General features: G+C 40.7%; 1 protein-coding gene across 1 annotated transcript in view; it reads right to left on the bottom strand.

Annotated features, from left to right (window-relative positions):
* Nucleotides 1–7833: 7833 nt before the first annotated feature.
* Nucleotides 7834–22935, bottom strand: part of RGR (retinal G protein coupled receptor) — a 118578-nt gene continuing 103476 nt past the window's right edge. Inside the window, exons 5-7 of the mRNA XM_069240660.1 lie at nucleotides 15619–15736; nucleotides 13599–13712; nucleotides 7834–8338 (exon numbers count right to left, since the gene is read on the bottom strand). Coding sequence (XP_069096761.1) covers nucleotides 8195–8338; nucleotides 13599–13712; nucleotides 15619–15736 — 376 coding nt within the window. The 3' untranslated portion in view covers nucleotides 7834–8194. The remainder of the gene's footprint in view (nucleotides 8339–13598; nucleotides 13713–15618; nucleotides 15737–22935) is intronic.

Below are 22935 nucleotides of genomic sequence, written 5' to 3'. Positions count from 1 at the left end.
ACACTGCTAGCCTGAGGCTATAGCAGGAGACATAATCATCTACTTTCCAGGGTTGAAATCAGTGAGTGCGTTGTTGCACATTAGACACACTGTGTAGTGTACGAGTAGCAACTAGTGATGGGAACGCACATTGACCAGGGTAACCTATCCTTACATGTTAGGTCACAGGCGAAATAAGGTTAGCACATCATGGGGGATGCAGAGCCTTTACTGTTACAATCGGGTGGTGGTACAAAGGAAATGTTCCTGAAACAGTGTTAAGCAGTGCTGTGTGCTTGCTCATGCCCTACTCAAGTTGTTCTTTGCTGATTTAGAATTTATTTTAAGATCCATGGACATTCATCTACTTACACTGAGCGGGCAGTGACTACTTCCCCTCTTTTACTGTGATGGCGTTCTTCTCTTGAATTCCCTGAATAGTGATCTTCGGGATTCATTGGCAGCAAGGAAGAAGTATTTTAAAATAAGAAATGGAAAATCGACTAGACGAAGACCAGGATTGTGGCCTTTTGTAAGCAACATCAACATTAGTCATTCTGGAAAAAAGGTCAATACTGGAATGGTGGTGGTTGCTGTTACCTTTGTTATTGGGTGTTTTTTAGGGTTGTCTCCTTTTCACAGCCCCAGGGCGAGGTCTCTGAGGTTTAACATAATCTCTTTACCCAAGGGGAACAGCATTTAAATTGATAGTTACCTCAATGTTGATATCTGGTGTGGCATTACGGGTGCTCCAAAACGAAACCAAACGACATTCTATAACGGGCCACCACTGCGAGATGTACTATTACTCGATAAAACTATTCCAGTACAGTGCCTGGGGCTGAGCTTGGGTTTGTTTCTGCCCTTTCGCATTTATTTCTATATAATGCTTATGTGATGGGCTGCTGGCCTTGTTCCTTTCTGATCCTCGGCGGCGAACCAAGACAAACTGTGACTACCTGAGAGTTCAATCCTCACATAATATACGGCTACATCACCAACAATACGGTTGCCTTGAATGGTACGGATAACCTGGGCATACATGAATTTATTTCCATGCATGATAGGTCAATAATGCCTTTATTTACTTTGGCTCATCTATGTTTATTAGATCTCGGGATGCCCGGTTAAACCTTCCTCGAGGGGTTCTGCTTTGTCGTTTTTGTTTGATTGAACCAGAAACATTGCCTCATTTATTGTTGGGATGTATAAGGTTGCAGGTACTTAGTAGACAATTTCTAGGCTGTTCGAATATGTTTCTAGATTGTGTAGTAGGTAACACAGAAAATGATTTAAACCGCTTAATTTTAATCTTAAAAAAACAGTTCGTTCTATACTATACTATGTAGGGTCATCGACTGGCTCAATGCGATGCAGTAACTTTTTTTTTTAAATACATCTCAATAATGATTTTAGAATGGAAAACACATAACAAATGAAGGATTCTCCATCCGTACCACAGGAGGCATATCCCTTATAAACTTTAGTGATGCTATCAGCCAGCCTTGTAGGCACAAACATGTCTCTCCTATGGGTGATCACTCCTTAAGGAGTTATGCAGAGTGAAACATTCCACTATAAAGGCAATCCCTTTACTGACATTAGGCACGGTATAGCATTCAGTATCTGTTCCCCATGTAATCAGAACCCAGTTGTCTCCTAACTCTACTTTCCATCCTGACAAAACAAGGTGGCACCTAACTCTCGGGCCATTTAACTCTTACAGCCCAATGTCTTCTTTTTTTATTCTGGCACCACGCCTAGTAAGGTTTCTACTCCTCAAGGTCCAGACAATATAGTCTCTGCCTTCCGTGTCACTCTTGGCTTTGGCAGTGAAACTCACTTCTATGACCCTCTGGTCAGGAACGTTTTCTTAATGACTTTAAGAAGATGTCTGTTCTACAACATATCTGGCGCCAGGTCCAGGGGCCATAGGCTTTTACTCCACTCATAAGCAAGGCTCACTTTCTTCCTTCTCACTCATACAAGAACTTCCTTCTTGTATCTCTTTTTCATGATGTCTCTAACGATGGTCGTCCCTTAAGTGGAATAACGGGCGGTCTTGACCCCCTTCATGTTTAGCAGATAGCAAATATAAGTCCCAATGTGTTCTCCTCTGCACCAGTGTCGATTTCATCCACAAGTAATATGGTTGTGGAACATCAAAGGAGATCACCCTTTGTTCCCAGCTGAAACTGTATTGTATTCCCCTGCATAACTCGCTATGTCCTCCAAGACTTTAGCACTGTGGGCAAGAGATTGTACTCCTACATATTGCATACTATGCGGGTCATTCCGACCCTGGCGGTCGGTGGCCGCCAGGGCCACCGACCACGGGAGCACCGCCAACAGGCTGGCGGTGCTCCTACGAGCATTCTGACCGCGGCGGTTTAGCCGCGGTCAGACGCGGAAAGCCAGCGGTCTCCCGCTGACTTTCCGCCGCTCGTAGGAATCCTCCATGGCTGCGGAGCGCGCTCCGCAGCCATGGAGGATTCCGACTCCCCCTCCCGCCATCCAGTTCCTGGCGGTTCTCCCGCCGGGAACCGGATGGCGGGAGGGGGAGTCGCGGGGCCCCCGTAAGAGGGCCCCTAAAAGTATTTCAGTGTCTGCAAAGCAGACACTGAAATACGCGACGGGTGCAACTGCACCCGTCGCACCTTCCCACTCCGCCGGCTCTATTACGAGCCGGCGTCATCGTGGGAAGGGAGTTTTCCCCTGGGCTGGCGGGCGGTCTTGCGAAGACCGCCCGCCAGCCCAGGGGAAAACTCGGAATACCCTCCGCGGTCTTTCGACCGCGGAGCGGTATTTCGGAGGGGGGAAGTCTGGCGGGCGGCCTCCGCCGCCCGTCAGACTCAGAATGAGGGCCTATATGTCATGAACTGCTGCAGTTGTTGGTTTGAGATGTGTCTGCTGCTTCCCCAACTCTTTTACTCCACTTAAGAACCTCCGCCATACTCTGTCGAGGTGCTATTCACCCATTCAATTTGCTCAGATTGCTTTCTAGCTTTGGGACTGACTGGCTGTTGTCTCTGACTTATTTTTCTATTCAAGCCAAAGTCACAAGCACAAGAAACCATGCCACTTGATCTTGATTGTTGTGGCTTCCTATTCTGCCTGTTTTCCTCTCAGTTACTCGTCAGTTGGTAGATCTCCTGGTCCCTGCTGTTTTATTGATCATGGGAGTGGATGTGTAAATTCGTCAGCATGGCCTAATTATATGTCGAACTGGACAACACAAGAAAGCCTGGATTTGCTAGTGTTGGTGCTATGCACACTTGAATAGCTCTAAAAAGGAGCAAAATTATGTGGGATAGAAAAGCAACGTTGATGCTTATTCCACAAAAGGAAATAAGGCCCATTGATCCTAGAAAGTTGGTCCTATCTCCAAATAGTGCCTAAAGGAATTGGTAAGATTGCAAAAGAAAGAAATACAGGTTTTTCCTGCCATGGTAGACCATAAAAACAAAACAAAGAGGAACGCTTAATCTCTGTTTGTGAACCAGTAAATCTGTGCGTAATGTTAATTAACTATATTTCTTTAAATTTGCTCAATGTAAAGTATTATAGGACTCCAAAGTGCCATTTACAGGTTTTCTTCTCCATTCTCAACCATGCTCCTGAGTGTACAATACAGCCTTGCTTTGATCCACCAAATGTTTTGAAGTGTACGTGTTCCGTGAGTCTTGACCCACCCTAGTGGTCTACACAATTATTTTTTAGCATGTCTTCAAACCCAGGTACTTCAATTCATCCTCTGAAATTCCTGTCTGGATTTTCTGCAGGCTATTCATCTCAACTCTCAAGAACACTCTTTTCTAATTGTTGGACAACCCACCTCATAATGGAAATCAGATTTTAACTTTACCTCCCAAAGTGCAAACAACCTTGAAATCAGGCTCTCAGTTCGTCTTAAAGAGGGTTTCCCTTATAACCTGAACAACGTCCTTAACAATGCTGTTCTGGCGAATATCCTTCAGTTAGACAGTTGATAGCGAGCCTACCCAAAGTCGCTCATTAGGTTGAGCGTCTGCTGCAGAGATCTGTGCGTAACCTAGTTGTCATAGTCTTTAAACCTGTTTGGGCCAACAAAGCCTTTCATTCTCTCAAGGTCAATGACTGGTCTAATCAACACCATGACTAATAAGGGTGTTTTTGTATTAGTTATTTGACTAATATTATCACTTATTGATTAATCTGAAGATTGAATTCAGGTTGGGTTATGTGGTGTACGAAAATCCTTATTTATATGAATAAAGGTTGATGTTTGAGGGAGATCAAGAAATTGTACCTGGCTTACTCTAATGTGTTGCCATATTGTTTTGACAAAGCAATGGCTTAGCATTCTTTTACTAGTGGGCAAGTACAATTCACATGACAGAACGTCTCAATATTACCTCATTCTCGCCAACAGGTCCAGTGGCTGTGCAAATTGTAGGAACACTTTTTGTTATTTCATTTGTACATTGTGTTGTTCTTATTTATGCTGCATCAAATCAATATTTCAATGGAAAAATGTTCCTGATGGCTTTCATATAGTACCATTTAATCCCAGGTTGTGGGTTTAAAGCAATGTTTTTCTTTGACTTGGTGGTGGCATTTCAAACAGCCTTATATAACTTTGAAAAAGGGGGATGTGGAGAGGGTTTGCAACTGAAAAATGTTAATCACACCCGGTGCTGAATTTAGGCACTCGTCTGAACATATATTATTAAATAGCTTGGATTAACCCTCATTCTTCATGAATTTCTTGACATATTCAACACACAAAAATTGGACTAAGACCTCACCCCCATTAACAATACAATGAGAAGGACCATATTAAAGATGTATTGTTAATAATATATTCCTTCTGTGGAACCTTTATTCACAAACCCTATTGACTGAGATAAAATCAGCCTTTATATATGTAAATTTACCAACATAGATATCATGAAAACCTGGTATGAATCCAACCCTTCAGGACTTATGACAAGTGTCCCTGTTTAGAGTATGCACGTGCTCATGTCCAACATTTTGTATTTCTACAGCCACACTTGCATCTCTCCAGACTATCTTACATGCTAAGACCAGGTTTCGTGTTGGTTTCAGAAGATCCTCTTAGCTTTTCAGAATTAGTGAAAAACTTAACTGAGCGATGTTTCCTATTGTTTGCATTTTACATTTTATCAACTTGTTTTTTAGCTTTAATTTATTTTTCACTCTATGCGTAGTTCTCTGGCAAGGTAAAGACCACCTCGGAACACTAGTTTCCAAGAAATCATTCAGGGTTTAATTTTTAATCCAAAGCCCGTAGGGGGGGCTATCGAAGTCAATCATACCAAGGCTGTGTGGTCTTGAATCCACCTGATGCCTTTTTAACCCACCACCAGGCACCCCACTTCACCTCACTCCTGCACCTTCCTACTTTCGCCCTTTATCACTGTTTTTCCATCTTTCTCTTCCTCCTTTTTCTCTCCCCCTTTTTGGGCTTTCTTTCTCTTGCTTTGGGCTAAAGTCTTACAAAGAAAAAGGCGTGACAATCCCTTAAAAAGAGTGCCGGTCAGCCCACCTGCAACCACTAGTTCAAATTAAGCATTGGAATCAATACAACATACCAGATGGTATGGGTATCCTCCGGTCAACTGCGTAAGCATTTAGGGTTTTCACATCTGTATAATGTTTTGTGCTTAGTCTGTAGTTAAGACAAATAACTATGAGAATGAAACTGTAACTTTGTTTGCATGCCCAGGCAGAAATATGTCAGATGAAGAGATTTGTACATTTCCATGTGGTCCCATTCCTTCTTCTATCCTTCCATTTCTCTAAAACATAGTATTATTCTGGAGATAATATTAAGAACTGTAATCAAGAATATGCCAAAAATCGGATGATGCCTATGTGGCTAATTTAGAGGCGGGGGCCCTTCTGTGCTTCTTTTGGTGCTGCCTCAACCAGCTCTACCACTGGAAATCGTTATGGTTTCTCTTTCCCTCTCATTGGTGAGAATGGCATTGGAGGGGAAGCCATAAACAGGTTGGCCCTCTGACGTTATTACTCTCAGCTTTTTTCATGCCTGGCATGTCCATGAGACAATAGGTGTTCCGAAGGCTTGTAGCATTCCCTTATGTGGGGTTTGTCTTTGAAAAACCAAACATTTGGCACCAGTCAACCATGTCACCAAGACGTGGGAGGTTGTCAATCTGCCACGAAGTGCCTCTTCAAAAAATACCCTAAGAACATGCTGGGAACTCTATACTTGGATGGTTGGTTACTGCTGATCCCTGGAGAGAGTGCCTCTCCTGTGCCAGCTGTTGGACTGCTGTCTCACCCAAATATAAATGCGGATATATGGGTCTATATAAGAGCAGCTGGAACTGAAAATGCTTCAAATCCAAAAGAAAACCCTAAACTGGAGTAAAACCCACTTGCTAAATTGTCTCCAATACTACTTATATGGTGGAGAGAATGAAGTCAAGGAGTCCTACTCTGTTTTCAGATTTCGCTGTAGAAATTGTAGGAGTTTTCATAGGTTACCACCACATTTTTATCAGGCAGTATTTGTTGAACTGGAGAGGTATCTGCATCACAGGTGAAGCAAAAAACATAGGGCCTCATTTACAAGGCCCTTTGCGCCACCCCAGCGTAATTGTTTTATGCTGTAGCAGTGCTAAAATAACTCTAAATCTACAAAGTGATGATAGAGCCCTCTAGCATCACTTTTCACCCCTGGGCACCAGCAGTGATATGCAATGTAGGTGTTCCCAGGCAAAAAGCCATGCAGAATTGACGCAGTGAAATTTACAATATTTCACTTCGTCGTTCTTTGCCTCCACTCCATCAGAATTGGCAGGGCTTTTGTCTATGGGCCGTCTTTTTTTTTTTTACGCTAGTCCGGCAATGGGTGACTTTAGCGCTACAGATGCATCAGAATTTCTGATGCATCTGTGAAAATGTGCGGCATGGAGCTCTGTATTGTAAATACAATGCATTCATGGCACTGTTAGGAGGTCGCAGGGCAGCAGAAGGAATCTGATGCATCAGAGGCGATGTGTCAGATCCTTGTAAATGAGGCCCATAATCGCTGGTGCCTCTCTACCATCATTTTACCCCAGCAACCATCACAATCAGCTTGTGAATTCCATAACTGAGAGCCTGTAAACCAACTTCTACTAGCTCAGTAATGTTCATCAAAATTGATCATCTGTTCACCATTGCTCTTTGCTCAATATTCCCTATCAATATTTACCAGATTACCATTACTTCTAATGCCTCACTTGCAGCCAATAACGTTGGGCCACTAACCATCATCTCTTTGAGTCAATGCCACAGGAGTTATGTGGCTATGGAAGATCAAATTATGTGGCAGGGCTTGGTAAATTATGCACAATCTATGCAGCATAATGTGGGAACGTGTTGTGGTAGTATTATTTTACTAGATTTTCATTTTAACATTTTAATTCTGTTTGGGCGCATGTTTCGTTTCTTTAGAATTAGTTTAAAATTACAATATAGCAATCACCAGCAGGATGGTGACCGCTTAACTTTTCCAAATAGTCTGGTATGGTGCAGTCCTCGATTCACATTTTTAGCTGCTAAGAATCATTTTCTATTGTTGGAATCTTAAACATAAGCTGCAGATGGTGAACTAAGTGGGAAGGAGGGGAAATCCATAAATGTGAACAAAATGTGGCACGCAGAATCAGTTATTTCCAGTTTTGTAATGAGCTCACCAATCATCTTCGCTGTTAGCTACCTAAGAGACATTCTTTTCATACACAACTAAAGAAACATATTGATTTAACAATAAGAACAACCTGCCGGGAGATTTGTGGCTCCATCTGAATGTATGTTCTATCAAATGACACGTTTACATCGTATATTTCAAACACCTTTAATTTAAAACAACATTAGCTTATGTGTATGTAAATGCAAATGAAAAACATTTGTATAAACAATACACCTTGTTATTGTATCACAAAATATACTGGACGGACACCTGACACTGCACCAGCGGACATCAACAGTCAGGTAGGCCGGGCTGTTGTATGAGTAGCAGACAAATGATTAGTGTTGGCCAGAAGATAGCTGATGGACAAGGAGAGAAGCTGCCACTCAGTAGTTCCTTGCTTGTAGACACTGTAGAACCTCTTAGTTTAGATAGGGTCTGACACTGGCCCTTGTGCTGTTTGTCCTTCGCCACAGAACAGATTATGCGTCTGCTTCAAAATGCGTCCGGTTACTTAGTTTTGTTGTCAACTTCTACTTTATCTATTTTCTGGCCAGTAAGGAATTGCCATATTCCTCCTCTGTAACCTTCATTTCCAATGCCATAAACGAAGGCATTAATGGCCGGTGCAGTCTTCGCCAAAATCGCTGGGAGCTGGAAAAAGGAGCACACCATTAATCAAGCATTATGGAGTAAGCATACCTCAACATTGAGGATTATATTTTTACAAGAGGATACAATGGGTAGCTCTACTATGTTCATCTTGAAGAGCCATGTACTGTCACATGCAGTTTCCTGTACTGCATGTAAAAAACGTATCTTGTAATGATACTCCTACTGAAGTAAAAGGGATGTCCTTTCACCAAATGGCCAGTGGTAGGAGAAACGACATCACACACTGTTTGACATTCATGACATCACAGGGAGTTACATCATATGACCTACAAGCCTAAATCTTCTGAGAAACTCATGCCACATGACCTTACCCTTGACGACATCACCATAACTGACATTGTTGAAGTTCAATATTAACTACTTGATTAATATAACAACACACCACAACACAGACAAATGTTTATTTTCAACATCACCTGCATTTCGGGGCTGCTATGTTCTTCAAAAGTGTTGGGGCGTAATAGTTGCCCTGAAATGCAGCTTAATTGTAGCAGGGAGTTGCGTTTCTTCTAGGGCCCCCGCAGTGTTTAATTTGTAAATAAAAAAGTGCTGGTGCCCAAAGCCCTCCTCTTAAACACGCGGCTGCTGCAATTAAATGTGCAAACACGGAATACTGAGGCAGCGTAATCCTGAAGCCATCTCTACCCTCTTGAATCCATTTAAAGCCACTCCATGCCTCTTCAGCTCACTCTTGCAGCTTTCTGCTTTCTCCCATTGTGACGTTTTTTCATTATTCTTTTCCACTGTCTTTACCAGATGTCTTTTGCTTGCAGTAAATCCTTGAGTCCGAAAAATAAGTGCCGGCCCTCAAAAATAAGTGCCGGTGCTTTGCACCGGAAACAACAAGCACAAATTAAGCACTGGGCCCCCACAGATAAAATATTGAAAAAATGAGGTTAAATAAAAGATTTTAAAGCACACAAATCTGCTAAAGCCCCATAGGTTCTGACAGGGTACTCATCAAGTATTTCTTTTATAACATGCCAAGCTATTGAAACTTGATGCTCCCCAGGAGTGGACCCAGTTTTTTTACAAATGTACTAAGGTTGCCCCCATCGGTCAAAAAAATCCTCAATTATGCTTCGGTGAGCATTTTGTCATGAATGCCCCCATATGCTGTCAGTGCCTCTTTGTGCCAAAATGTACATCAAATGCCCGGGTGACGCAATTTTTCCATTAATGCCATCCATATGCCATCTGTGACACCCATGACTGTAAGCTGGGCTGTCATATTTTAATTATCATTATTTTACCAAAACACTCATTCTCGTATTCCTATTCCCATGTCTTTGTTCTCGTTGACAAATTGGGGGTTTATAAGACAATTTTCCATGGTTGTTGCACCGTTTTCACCTATGTGAAATACTTTAAATTCGGACGTGCATGGCAGGTAATTAATGTTTTATTTTTATCAGCACAAAAGGATGATGGATGAAATGCTGAAAATGCAAACATTCACCCCCAGTCACAGATCTGGGTTTAATCCATCAGTCTTTTTCTCACCATGCCACCCCAGTTTGGACCCAGCCATATGCAAATCAGTCTTGACCCTGTTCCCCATGGGATCAGTCCAGCATAAACTGTCGGGCCAAGTCCTCCCTGGACCAGAAACAAGCATCCTGGGACTGGTTTCAGGGTATCACCTTTCATCAGCCAGGCTAGCCTAAATCCTGTGGCACAGTGAGCAAGGGACCCACGTCTGGACATACCCTTCCCACTTATGGCAACTTTAGCAACACAAAAGGATGAAGGACGGAATGCTGAGCAATGCAAACATTCATAACAGATCTGGGTTTATTCCATTGTTCTTTTGTCACTATGCCACCTCAGTTTGACTGGGAGGAATGTTTGATTTGCTCTGCACTCCGTCCATCATCTGTTGTTTTTGCTTTTGTCGCCCCAAGTGGTAAGGGTATGCCCAGATGTGGGTCCCATGCCTGCTATGCCACCAGATTCAAGCTAGCCTGGCTGATGAAGGGTGATACCCTGAAAACGGTCCCAGGATGTTTTTTGTTTTCTTCTGGTCCAGGGAGAGCCTGGTCCGGCAGTTCAGGTGGACTGTTCCCATGGGGAACAAGGTCAAGACTGATTTGCATACAACTGGGTCCAAACTGGAATGGCATGGCAAACAAAAAAACTGATGGATTAAGCCCAGAACTGTGACTGGGAGGGGAATGTTTGATTTGCTCTGCATTCCGTCCATCATCTGTTGTTTTTGTTTTATTTTTATATCACATTTGCAATAGTGTTTTTCGAGGGTTCTCTGTTTACTAACCCACTCATTGAGTGCAGAAAATCTGGTCAACTAGAAGACCAAGGCCCTCATCCTCAGTCATGAGAAGTGGAGCCCACAAAAGTGAGCTTTGGCAGGTGCAGGAGCACACGTTATAAATTCAAATACTTTTCCCTGGACATTTCCCTACCATGCTCCCCCAGCAGGAGTAAAATGTGCTGAAAAGGGCCCAGAGTCGGAGAAAAATATGCTGCAATGCAGTCCGTAATATCAGGTCCTGCATGTTTTCTCATACTCCAGGCCTGGTAACGTGTGATGGGCAGTAACTGGGGTGAATTACCTACTGGAATTGGTAACTCTGAGTGAGAGTCCAGTATCCCCCGTCAGTTCCCAGCTATTGTGAAATGAAGGCATAAGCCATGCACGTGCGTCAGCCGTCTGTAGACCAACACTGAAACACTGTGACCTAAGACATGTGCTCTGTCTTTACTTCTTCTTCATTGGAAATTAAATTAAAATTACAGCCCCCATAACTAATAACCATTAGAAAAAATGTATTTTAATCTACAAAAGACATTGATACACCAAATATGCATCATCATGCATTCTCTGGTCCTAGAGTGCTAACCATCCCACACCTCGAAAAATAAACATTTTGGGCCTGATTCTAACTTTGGAGGACGGTGTTAAACCGTCCCAAAAGTGGCGGATATGCCACCTACCGTATTACGAGTTCCATAGGATATAATGGACTCGTAATACGGTAGGTGGTATATCCGCCACTTTTGGGACGGTTTAACACCGTCCTCCAAAGTTAGAATCAGGCCCTTTGTTTCTTAGAAGCTACACTGTGGAAGTGCCCCTCGGTGTACAAGTGTGTCTGAGACACTCAGCACAGAAGAAGTGTTTGCTAGATTGGAAAATGTATGTAAGTTCTCATTTCGGGCACTAACCAAGGTTTGAGGTACTTCTCACACCCAAAGGACTTTCCACCCTACACAAATTCTGTGTGGTAAAACCTGGTAGAAGGCGTGCAGTGGGAAAAAACATCATTGTAATTGGTTGCAACTGGGAACAGAGAACACGTGCTCTATTAGTGCTCTCAAGCCTGTTCCAAGACGAGACGTGGGACTCATAGAAGCAGTAAAACCACACCCCAAGGTAAGGGTACTCAATAGCTGTGGTATTATCACGTAACAATGTGAAATAACAGTTCAATTGTACCAAGGCACTAAAACAAACTTTTGCTGACTAGCTTGCATCCTCCTTCTGGAGTATTTTAATGCTTCTTTCTAGTTTTGGGCCCTCCCTATGTTAGTTTAATATTCAGTAAACCCTGTGTACGTCCCTTTCACAAAAGAGGAAAGAAATCGTGGATGTTCTCACAGAGGAACTTTCACTTTTTAGCTTTGAGAATATCAAGCAAAGTTCTGCCTAAGGAAATGCCTTATCTAAAATTAAAGCCAATTTACAGCTGTGTGCAAAAGTCACATCTCTGATATTCACAGACATGTTTTGAGAAGTATGTTATCTTAACAATGATTAATTGTCATAGTTACATTTGCAGAACATATTTTGCGATGCTTATTGTTTGGATAGACTCACATTTACAACACTTTTTTACAATACATTGTTACTGCATGTTTATTTTTCCTTTTATGCTTTATCTCTAATGCCCATATTTATACTTTTTTAGCGCTGCGTTCGCGTTATTTTTTTACGCAAAGCGGAGCAAACTTACAAAATATAACTGTATTTTGTAAGTTTGCACCGTTTTTGTTTTTAAAAAAATACGCAAAAGTGGCGCTAAGAAAGTATAAATATGGGCCTAAGTACTTTTTAAACTGCATTCAATTCAGGGGAGAAATGTGTGCTGTTTAATTTTAAATACATTATGAAAAATTATAAAACATTGTAGTTACTAAAGAAATTTAATTCCCCACTTTGCCTCATATCACTTTAAAAATTCCATAAAAATAGAACGAAATTCGAATTCTGTTAATTTAGAAATGCTTAAATAAAAACGTTACTTCCCACTCTCAGTCCAATAGCCCTTATACGACCGGATTCTAATTTGAACGATATGCTTTCATAAATAAATTATAATATTAAATAAACATCGATTAAACAATAAATTCCTTCTCTAAATAGAATGCAAACCGTTTAAAAAATACTGACAGCGAAAGCATGAAACACAAAAGATATATATACACGAAATTACAAAGGACCTTAAAAATTGCAATGTTGATGTAAGTCTTTATGATTGTTTGCAATGTAACTTTCATTTCTATTGAAGTACATTACAATGTGATGCAAATGATATCATTGCAATTGATGTGTGGTAATATACCTCTAGCTAAATGTTTTATTTGAAACATCTGATAGCAGTTTTAAGAAATGAATGGGTCTCAGCATACAAGTGTGAGCCCTAGGTAAGAAACTGTGGCCCATATTTATACTTTTTTAATGCCGCATTTGCGTCATTTTTTGACGCAAAAGTGGCACAAACTAACAAAATATAATTGTATTTTGTAAGTTTGCGCTGCTTTTGCGTCAAAAAATTACACAAATACTGCGCTAAAAAAGTATACACATGGGCCTGTATATCCATGTACCCCGAGTATGCATTGATTCGGATGGGGCACTGACTTTCGCAGGGTACATCTGAAAAAGGTGGGAGATGAAGGAGCACAGTACGAAAGAGAGAAAGCAGAGATGAAAAAGAACCTGCAAGAGTGAGCTCAAGAAAGAGGTAGTGTAGACTGGTGAAAGAAACAAGCATCAGGTGGAATCAAGAGGAGGCAGCCGTGGTATTTGGCATTCCAGGCTGGCTGCAGTTTCCAAAGAATCCTTGTGGGTTCCTGCACTTATTTCTGTGAAAAATAAGTACTGGGCACCCCAGCGTAATAATAATTGAAAAAATAAAATTACAGAATCTCATGGAAAATCGAAAGAGAGAACACCACCACTCTACATACAGCACAATAAGGTATTTTCCATACGTACCATCCTGATTTTTGGTGAAATAGTGGTGGCGTTTTCAATGGTTGCATAAAAGCACAGCAGCGAGTAAGGCCCCCAGCACATGACCAATGTCTTTACTGGCAGACTGGTGTTGAACTGCAAAGGAAATAACATATGTAAGGCTTTGTACATTTTGGCAGAAAGACCGCGCTCCTGGAAAATTCTGGATTACTCAAGATGACTAAGGGCCTCACTACAAGTGGCCAGGTAATAAGTGATATTTTTCGCACCTGATAAAATCGGACTCTGCTGAATTTTAAGGTATTGCCCACCTACCTTTGAATGGCGGAGGTACACTAATATTGTTTAGGCTCACTGAGGTTCGTGCTGAAGAAATAAAGTTCAGGGCATTTGGAAGCACATTGAAAGGGGGTCCTCAAAATGTTCGCAACTTATGGAGGAGGGTGTGGCCGTGGAAAGGTGGCGGGTCAATGGCGAGTGAAGCCTTGAGTCTCCTGCACTGCCTGAACAGCCACAGCTAACTCCCCTTCATAGCAATAAAGAATTCATCTGGAGATGCGTGATATTCATCTGGTGATGCGGGGTTATTTGAAGCCAGCTGTGTAGAGCATTCGCCCAGCTGAGAACTCCTCATGTCCAGGGGTTTCCAGCTCACCATGTGAGTGTCCCTCTTCTTGAGGAGCTGCCTGATGAGGCATGAAACCCTATGTCACATGGCAGCTCAGTGTTTGTGCAGCCGGTCCTACACTCAATGGGCACATGCATGGCTTAATGAGCTTGCCCTCATATGCAGTGTTTAGACAGTGGACCAGCTATATATTAACTGGTCAACTAGAAAATCGTTTAGCATTTTAATAAAAACATCTGCCATATGTTACGTAAAAAACGCAAGGTTCAGACCACTACAAAGGTTATTCAAAAATGCAAAATGATGGTTAAACAGCATTCCCAACATCTTTTTGAATTTTTTTTTATCGGTAATTTGAGTTTGGGATGTCTAAACACTTTGAAATCGACCGCTCATCACAGAAGGGCCTTCGAAAAAGGTGTGATATGTGTAAAGTTGAGAGCAACCGTGTCAATTGGGGTTAACAAATAGGCAGTGTTCAGCTGTCTGAAATTGAGGGTCTTTGCTTGAATCACATGCATTCAACTCTCAAGTTTCCCTAAAAGAAGTAGTATGATTTAAAAAAAAAAAAACTACCTCTCTCTCTCTCTCACTCTCTCTTTATATATATATATATATATATATATATATATATATATATATATATATATATATATATATATATATATCGAGATGAGTATTACTGGAATGTCATCTTGAAATTGGTGAATAAAGTAGAAAAGAAAAATATATTTATTTCTGGTCCTCTGCAGAGCTCTATTTCCCGCTGTTTAGAGCTGTGCCTTTTTGTCAGTGCTGAGATAGACCATCATCTAAAGGTCACGAGTTCAACACTGTCGGCTGCATTTTATATGCCTGAGGTTTGTAAACAGAATGCCATAAAATTAGGTAAAAGGTTGAATTAGGTTAAACAGCCATCTGTTATTCACAGTGCTTAGAAACAAGTGTGGCTGGAGCAGTGTATAAAATACAAGGTGTTATTGGTAGCTGTGAAAGAAATGTCGGGGTAACAGAGCTTAACACAATATACTGAAGTTGTGATTTTTAGATAGTGGATTTGCACTGGAGTTTCCACCCTGTATAGATGCACCGTGGTTGAAAAAAGTATACATTTTAGAAAGTGATGTTCCTCTGCCTCCTTTTATACGTCCTCAAGTGTGTAAAAGACCCGAATAATGTTGGCGTGCCAAAGCAACATTAGCGATAATGAAATGTTCAAGTGGGCACATTACATCCTGATCACATTGCACAGCTGGCATGAAGCCTGCCCAGTACTTGCCTCTTCAGAAATGTTTTCCTTTGGTTTTAGAACATTTGGGCTTAGTCTTAGATTCGCGGGGTGCGCTGCCCTAGAAGCCAAATGCTCAAGGCATCGTTACAAGATCACTGTTAACTTCTGGCTCCTGTTCTTACCTTGTGCTGACCGGTTTTCTTGAACTTTTGCTCCACTGACTGGTAGGCCGTCAACATGATGAAGAGTGGAATTACAAACTCGAAAAAGGCCAGTGGAAATAGATAAGAGATGAAATTTCTGCCAAGGCAAAAACACATTTTTAATCCTTTCAAGTCAGGTTCTGTTAACGACTGTTGAAAAGCGGAAAGCAGATGCGACAAATGCGCAGGAAAAAGCCTTTTGAAGTCAGTATTAACATAATCACATGTCTAGGTTAACAGTTATTTGTTAGAATTAATGTATATACTATTTCGGGTGAAACATAGTAATGTGCACTGCTCATTGTTTCCTATATAACTTTGTCAGCTGCTTTTAAACATCTGTAGATGGGCTACATGCCCTTCAATTGATACCTTCTACAAGCATTGAGTTTATCAGTAGATTATCAGTTTATCAGCAGGTTTCACAAAACACTGTTGTTATTTACACTTTTTGTAATGTTTTAAATATGAATGTTCGATATTGACAGAGAGAAATGCTGTCCCTTAAACTGCAAGTAATATGGTGAAGTACATATGTATAAGGCATACAAATGACATTAATCAATAGCTTAACGCATGTTACAGTTAGTTGATAGAATTGTTTGCGTTGTTTGGTGTTAGTGAGTTTGCAGCCACTTGGTTGGAAACACTTCTAAGAAATCAGAGGATATTTTGTGTATGCTGTCTACACTAACATTATTACCACAAATATCCTTTACCTGATTTATAACTCTATTGGCACCTGTTAAGGTCTAAAACTTTTCACGAAGTAAAAAAAAATAATTCTTAGTCAGAACGCACCCATTTAATATCATTTTAATCGTATAAATGATATCAGAACTTTATCATCATCATTTAGTTTAGGACTTCAAGGCACTTAAGTCACTTAGGGCCAGATGTAGGAAATTTGGAAATTGCGACTTGCAATTTGCGAGTCGGAGCGACTCGCAAATTGCAAGTCCCAATTTCCAATGCAGAACGGTGTCTCAGACACCGTCTGCGACTCGCTATGGGGTCGCAATGACCCACCTCATTAATATTAATGAGGTGGGTCGCAAATTGCAGCCCCATAGCGAGTCTAGGCACTCGCAAACATGGAGGCCTGCTGTCGTCAGCAGACCTCCATGTTCGTGACTGCTTTATCAATAAAGCAGTTTTTTTTTTTTAAGTGTAGCCCGTTTTCCTTAAAGGAAAACGAGCTGCACTTAAAAAAAAAACCGAAACCTTTAGTTTCCCTTGGACCACTACCTGCCCTGAAAAAATAATTTTGGGTCCATTCACAAAGTGGAAGGGGTCAATTTGCGAGTGGGTTACATCCACTTGAAGTGGATGGTAACTGCGATACCCTTTGCGACCGCATATGCGGTCGCAAATGGTATTGCATTCCACTCCGAATCGCAAATAGGAAGGGAACACCCCTTCCTATTTGCGATTCTGAAATGCATATTGCGATTCGGTTCCGACTCGCAATATGTATTTCTGCATAGTGAAATGCGTTTAGCGAGTCGCAAACGGCAATTTTTGCCGTTTGCGACTCGCTAAACGTTTCCTGCATCTGGCCCTAAGTCACGTGCAGAATGGACTTCTGTTACATCATTCTAGTAGATCTCTCTTTCAGGTGAGAAAGTTTCATTAGATATTCAAGTATCCTACAACAGGAATGTTTCCTCTCAAACTCCTTTGTAACTATTTATAATGTACAACATTGAACAAGTTACATGCATAGTCATGCCTGGACAAAGTGTCCTATGCAGCTAGATCACCTTGGGTTTTTAGCATCTAAATTTGTGATATTGCAAACGTCATTGGTGCATAGGGTATATATACCATAAGCTGCAATTATAATGGTCAGTTATTTTGAGTTGTATACTGCCACAATCCTACTCTGTGATAATCACTTTAAATCTAGGCATAATGACTCAGTAGTTGCTATCACTATAATAGAACAGGCACAGATAACATAGACACTACTGTAATATAATTTTGAATGCAGTTGATTCTTTTTGAGTGAAACATATGCAGTGTTTTAATTGCTGATCCTGAGGAAGACCTCATAGGACGTCACGGTCATTAGAGATATAAATGGGGATGAATTTGAGTTTTGTGATTCCAAAACATGTTCAGTCATAAGTGCTGCTTTGAGCAGTGAATTCTCCTGTAACCCATGAATTGTTTGACTTTTATACCAAAACCCTGCAATTTCACTGTTGGACTTTGCCCTCTCTGCAGGGTCACCCATAAACATTTCACCTTCATCCCATCTGTTTTCTAAAGCTGTTTTTGTTGGCTTCAGGGACAATGTTCATTTTACCACTGCTAACAATGGTAACATGCGTGTGCACTCCCATTTAAACCTGTTAAAGTTGGTTTATCCAAAATTGTCACTTTTAATTTACTTTTAGGTCACTAATAAAGTGGTACTCCACGTACCCAAGGGCCTGTAAATTAAATGCTACTAGTGGTGTCACAGTACTTATTGTGCTTCCTGCTTAAGTAACACTTTTAAAACATGGTTCAGGCCTGTCACTGCAGTCTGTGTGCAGTTTTAGTTTTAAACTGCCATTTCAACCTGCAAACTAAACAGTTTGCCAGGACAAAACCCTCCTTTTTAATGCATGTAAGTCACATCTAGGGTCCTAGACTAAACAGTCCATGGGTCAGTGTACATTGTATTTATAAACTGGGAAATATACCTTAGTTTTACATGTCCTGGTTGTGTAAAACTCACAAATTAATTTTTTGCTACAGTGAGGCCTATGTCTCACATAGGCTAATATTAGGCTACTTTATTACAGTTGATAAGTGATAACATTTGTTTGGGAACAGGCAGAGGTATCATGTTTGCTGTCTAAGGAATTATCATTTAGAATCCTGTTTAGTTATAAAGTCAGATTTTTTTAAAGTCATAATTCTGAAAATGCCACTTTAGAAAGTTGACATTTTCTGGTCCTAGCCACTTGGTGCATGCAGCTTGTATCCTGGGTCACATGACTAGGTGTAGTTAGCAGCTGCCATTAGTGTATTGCTCCTAGAAAGTAACACAAAAGGGAGACTAGTTGTTGTCAGTGTGGGCTATCCTGACAGGATGGAGGGGAAGAGCTGTTTGCAAAATCACTTACATTTCAAAGGAGCTGCCGCAGCACACACACAAAGACCTTCACACTAGCATTTTGTGACTCCAGCCAACCTGGGAACAGGGCAGGGAGGCAAGAAATTCCTTAACCTTCAGTGGGGGAAAACTCCGGAAGTTTCTTCCACTTCAAAGCTGGTAACAGGTATAAAAATAGGACCTTCAGACCCACTCGTCATTACACTTCCCTCCTGTCTGAAAAATGGCAGCTGTCTGAGGAATGCCCTGCATCATGAAGTTTGCCTTCCTGCTTTGACCAAGAGCTACCAGAGTGTCTCCAAAGGTCAGTCAACTGGCCTCCTGTTCTCAGCTACAACAGGTTCCTGACCGGCAGCCTCATCAGAACTGATGCAGCACAATGCATTTCGGTGCAAGTCCCTGCACCTCCAGCTTCAGACAGATGGCTTAATCAGAACCAACAACCCATGCCACACTTCGATGTCAGACCTCACATTGCAGCTCCAGATGAGGAGCTTCCCCAGCACCCACCAAGTACAACGCATCTTGAGGCACGTCACCGCCCAATGCTGGTGGCTTCATCGACCCAACACAATGTGACACATCTCAATGCCAGCATTGCAGTCCCTGATCTGCAGCATTGACAGGACCACCAAGCATGATGCATCTCAATGCAAGAGCATGCAGATTTAATACGTTATTGCATAATTATTAAAAATCATTGCAATCAGCAACAATCATAAAAGCGTTATCATCTAAAAACACCAAAATCATCCTACTGAAATTTATAATTCTCATTGATTTTAAAGCACTAACACCATGATAGCTTATTGGTCCCCCATTTAAATTATGTTGTGAATATCATCATGAGGGCAATAACAGAAACTGTCCCTTCCAGCTCCATGCTGTCCTTAAGGTTCTGTATCTTGGCTGATCTTTTAAACAGCACGACCATGCATTACAGCTTCTGCTCGACTGCTGATCAGCGCAGCGTAGCATGACACAAGCTGACGAGGACTTTGCATCTTAATTCCAAAGACACAAGTTACTACCTCAATGGGCCAAACTTGGCCCTGTGCCCGACCTGCACTTCATCACAGTCGGCCTGAACTTGTGACTTTGTCTAGACAAGCTTGACCAGATAACCATAGTTGGGGCTATTTGCTTTTCAGTGCTATTTTCCCTAAAAATGTTTGAAAAAGCATATCTGCACTTCTGCCGATTGGATTTTAGTCTCAAATTATTTATTATATCACAATCTATTTTTCTAAACTAGTTTGCATTTTCTTGCATTGTGTTTTATTTTATTACTGTTTGTGTGCTCCACAAATACTTTACATGTTCCCTCTGTGTTAAGCCTGACTACTTGTGTGCCAAGCTACCAAAGGGTTGAGCACAGGTTAATTTGGTGGCTTTTTGTGGTTCACTCTGGTAAGGATTGCAGCTTTTGCTTGAGTAGGATTTCACACCCCACAGCCACAACCCAATTTCTCACATTCACTAAACGCGATTTATATGCAGTGCGCCATCTTATCACTTTCATTAAACATTTTCCTTGGGCCATTTGTTCATTTAGAGCACTTCTTTACAGATCTGTTCGTTAGACTATTAGATAGATAACAACTATGAGATACAATTAAAATATGGATGATGTTTGACAAATTATGATTGTAGCATCTTTTGAAACGAAGATGTGCAGGTTTTCACCTTTCATAAGATATGTTTAGAATCGAAGCAATAGATGTAAATGAGATATACTCTTAGAAGTCGACTTCTGAAGATGTCCATAAATCACAAGGTTCATATCCAATTCTATTCCACTATATAACCTAGCCAGCTTCCTAGGGTTACCAGACATGCTCCCTTGACCCTTACACTCATATATGTTCCACAACAGTGAAAATTAATGTGTCCCAAAAACATGTTATTTATGGCAACTGTACTAATGAGAAAATAGTCGTTGCTCATTACCACAGTACAAAAGTCAAATTCGAGTTTGTTACCTCAGTACAACAAAACTGACATGATGAATGCATTGTTTACTGACTCTTATATTGCAAATAACAATTACTTTACTCAGGGAAACAACTGTCATAGTAGTTAGGAAGACTCTTCAATGTGATTGTACCTTTCTACACAAAAGTAACCGATTCCATGCTGATTTTGGTTGAATACATTTTGGTAAAGCAAGTACACGTCACATATGGTACACAGTACACAAGACATTTGTATAGTCTAAACATTATATGAAATATATGCAGATGGGTGCACAGAGTATTAATATGACATTCATTACCACCTTTGATGAAGACAAGGGAAGGGCATCATGATTCACTTGAGACTACCTCTCGTGAGTTATTTCCCCCACACTCAACACTGGATGGAACACTTGTAATAAATAGTATATTACACTCTGCATATCTATCTATCTATCTATCTATCTATCTATCTATCTATCTATCTATCTATCTATCTATCTATCTATCTATCGACAGTTACATATAAATATATGTTAACTAAAATTATATTCACTCAAAACCAAAGGTTACAGGGCTGTTATAGATTTTATACATGGTGAGGGCGCAAGTTATAGTTACATGGGTACAAGTTATAGTTACTTGAAATAACTCTAACTATAACAGCTGAATTTCTAGGTTTTATGTGTGTAAAATCTGAACCTAACTATAACGTCTGTGAACTTCCAAGGTTTTTTTATTCTATTTGAAAACTGTAACGTCCCTGTAACCTTTGTTTTTCCCAGTGAATTTCTAGGGTTTTTTAATGTTAAATAAGATGCCCATTGCAATGCACGGTGGTGGTGGTAGGGGTATGTTTGGACACAGGGCTGCCCACTCCCAAGTTTAGTGCTCCTGTCCCACCTCTTTCTTGCAATCCATTGTCCAAGTCCATGCCTCTGCTCCCTCATTACAGCACTGTGTAATTTTTTTAATTTACAGCAGTATGCTCAGTAGAAAATGCTTTCAGTTTTTCACTTCGAGTCTATCGAGATGGCATTCAGTTGTACCACACTTTTGGCAAAAATTCACAATGTTAGCACTCTATTTGCTCAGTAGAGCACTGTAGTAAAGCTGCTGATCACCAGTGAGTTAACTGTCAGTCTGCTGCTGGTGTTGAAAGTCCATATTCTAATCTTCATGTCAGCATTTTTTAATGATATGTAGGAGGAAGATAGCTGAGAACTCACTTAAAACGTGTCCTCATTTTTCTTTCTACAGCACTAACCATAATTTCTATCACAAAATTGACCTACTCATTTTGTTTCTTTCTAAATTTAAGTTTTACCACTTTGAGCCAATGAAGATGCCTTAACGTGTGACATACTTTTGTCATAAGTAAGACTGTTAGCACTCTATTTGTTCTTTAGAACACTATGGGAGACTGCAGTAGAACACAAGGGAGCCAACTGACAGACTGCTCCTGTTGGAAGTGTTTTACTAAGAATGTCATACATTTTACTCATATGGCTTAGAAAGATAGTGTAAAGTTACAGAAATTGTGCTCTCATTTTAGCTTCTGGAGCACCTTCCATAACCCTATGAAAAATCATGAGAAAACAATTTTCTCTCAATCATGATTCATAAAATCCAAGCAGAAAGCTTTTTTATAGGGTAAAATCACCTTAGAACCCACCGTAATTCCAAAGATAACTATGGAACCATCATATTGTAATAAAAATCTGTTATCACCCTTTATACGTTCTCCTTTTTTGACCCTCAAAACCTACCAGTTCATGTCAATGGGGTGCTATCATATATATGGTAGCAAGATGTCTGCCAGCACTACTTGGTTGAAGTGCTGACAGACAATCAGATCTTACCATGAGATCTGTGCTTAGGCTCCGCCTAGCTACACAAATGTTATTTTCCTTTAATATCTCAAAAACTACTGAATGGATTTACACCAAATAACAATAACAGAATATATATATATGTACATTTGGCAAACAAACATGGTCAAACAGCAATGCGCCTCACTGCTGGTGCAAGTACCGGGGATTGACCACCCCCGCTCATATTAATAAAAAAAAAGCGCTGCTCACCCTGGATATTACTTTCCATCTCTTTATAGAAAAGTCCTTAACAACTTTCCAAATCACCACCTACTCATTTTAACTTTTGTCTTGATCACAGTGTTTTAAAACCCAGTTCCAATCTTATTAGTCTTTTCATAGTCTCAAGACATTGTGG

Source organism: Pleurodeles waltl, chromosome 6 (assembly GCF_031143425.1).
Source record: "Pleurodeles waltl isolate 20211129_DDA chromosome 6, aPleWal1.hap1.20221129, whole genome shotgun sequence".
In the NCBI taxonomy this organism is placed as follows: domain Eukaryota; kingdom Metazoa; phylum Chordata; class Amphibia; order Caudata; family Salamandridae; genus Pleurodeles; species Pleurodeles waltl.
Note: the sequence above shows the minus strand (reverse complement) of the source record. Positions and strands in the feature narration are given on the sequence as shown.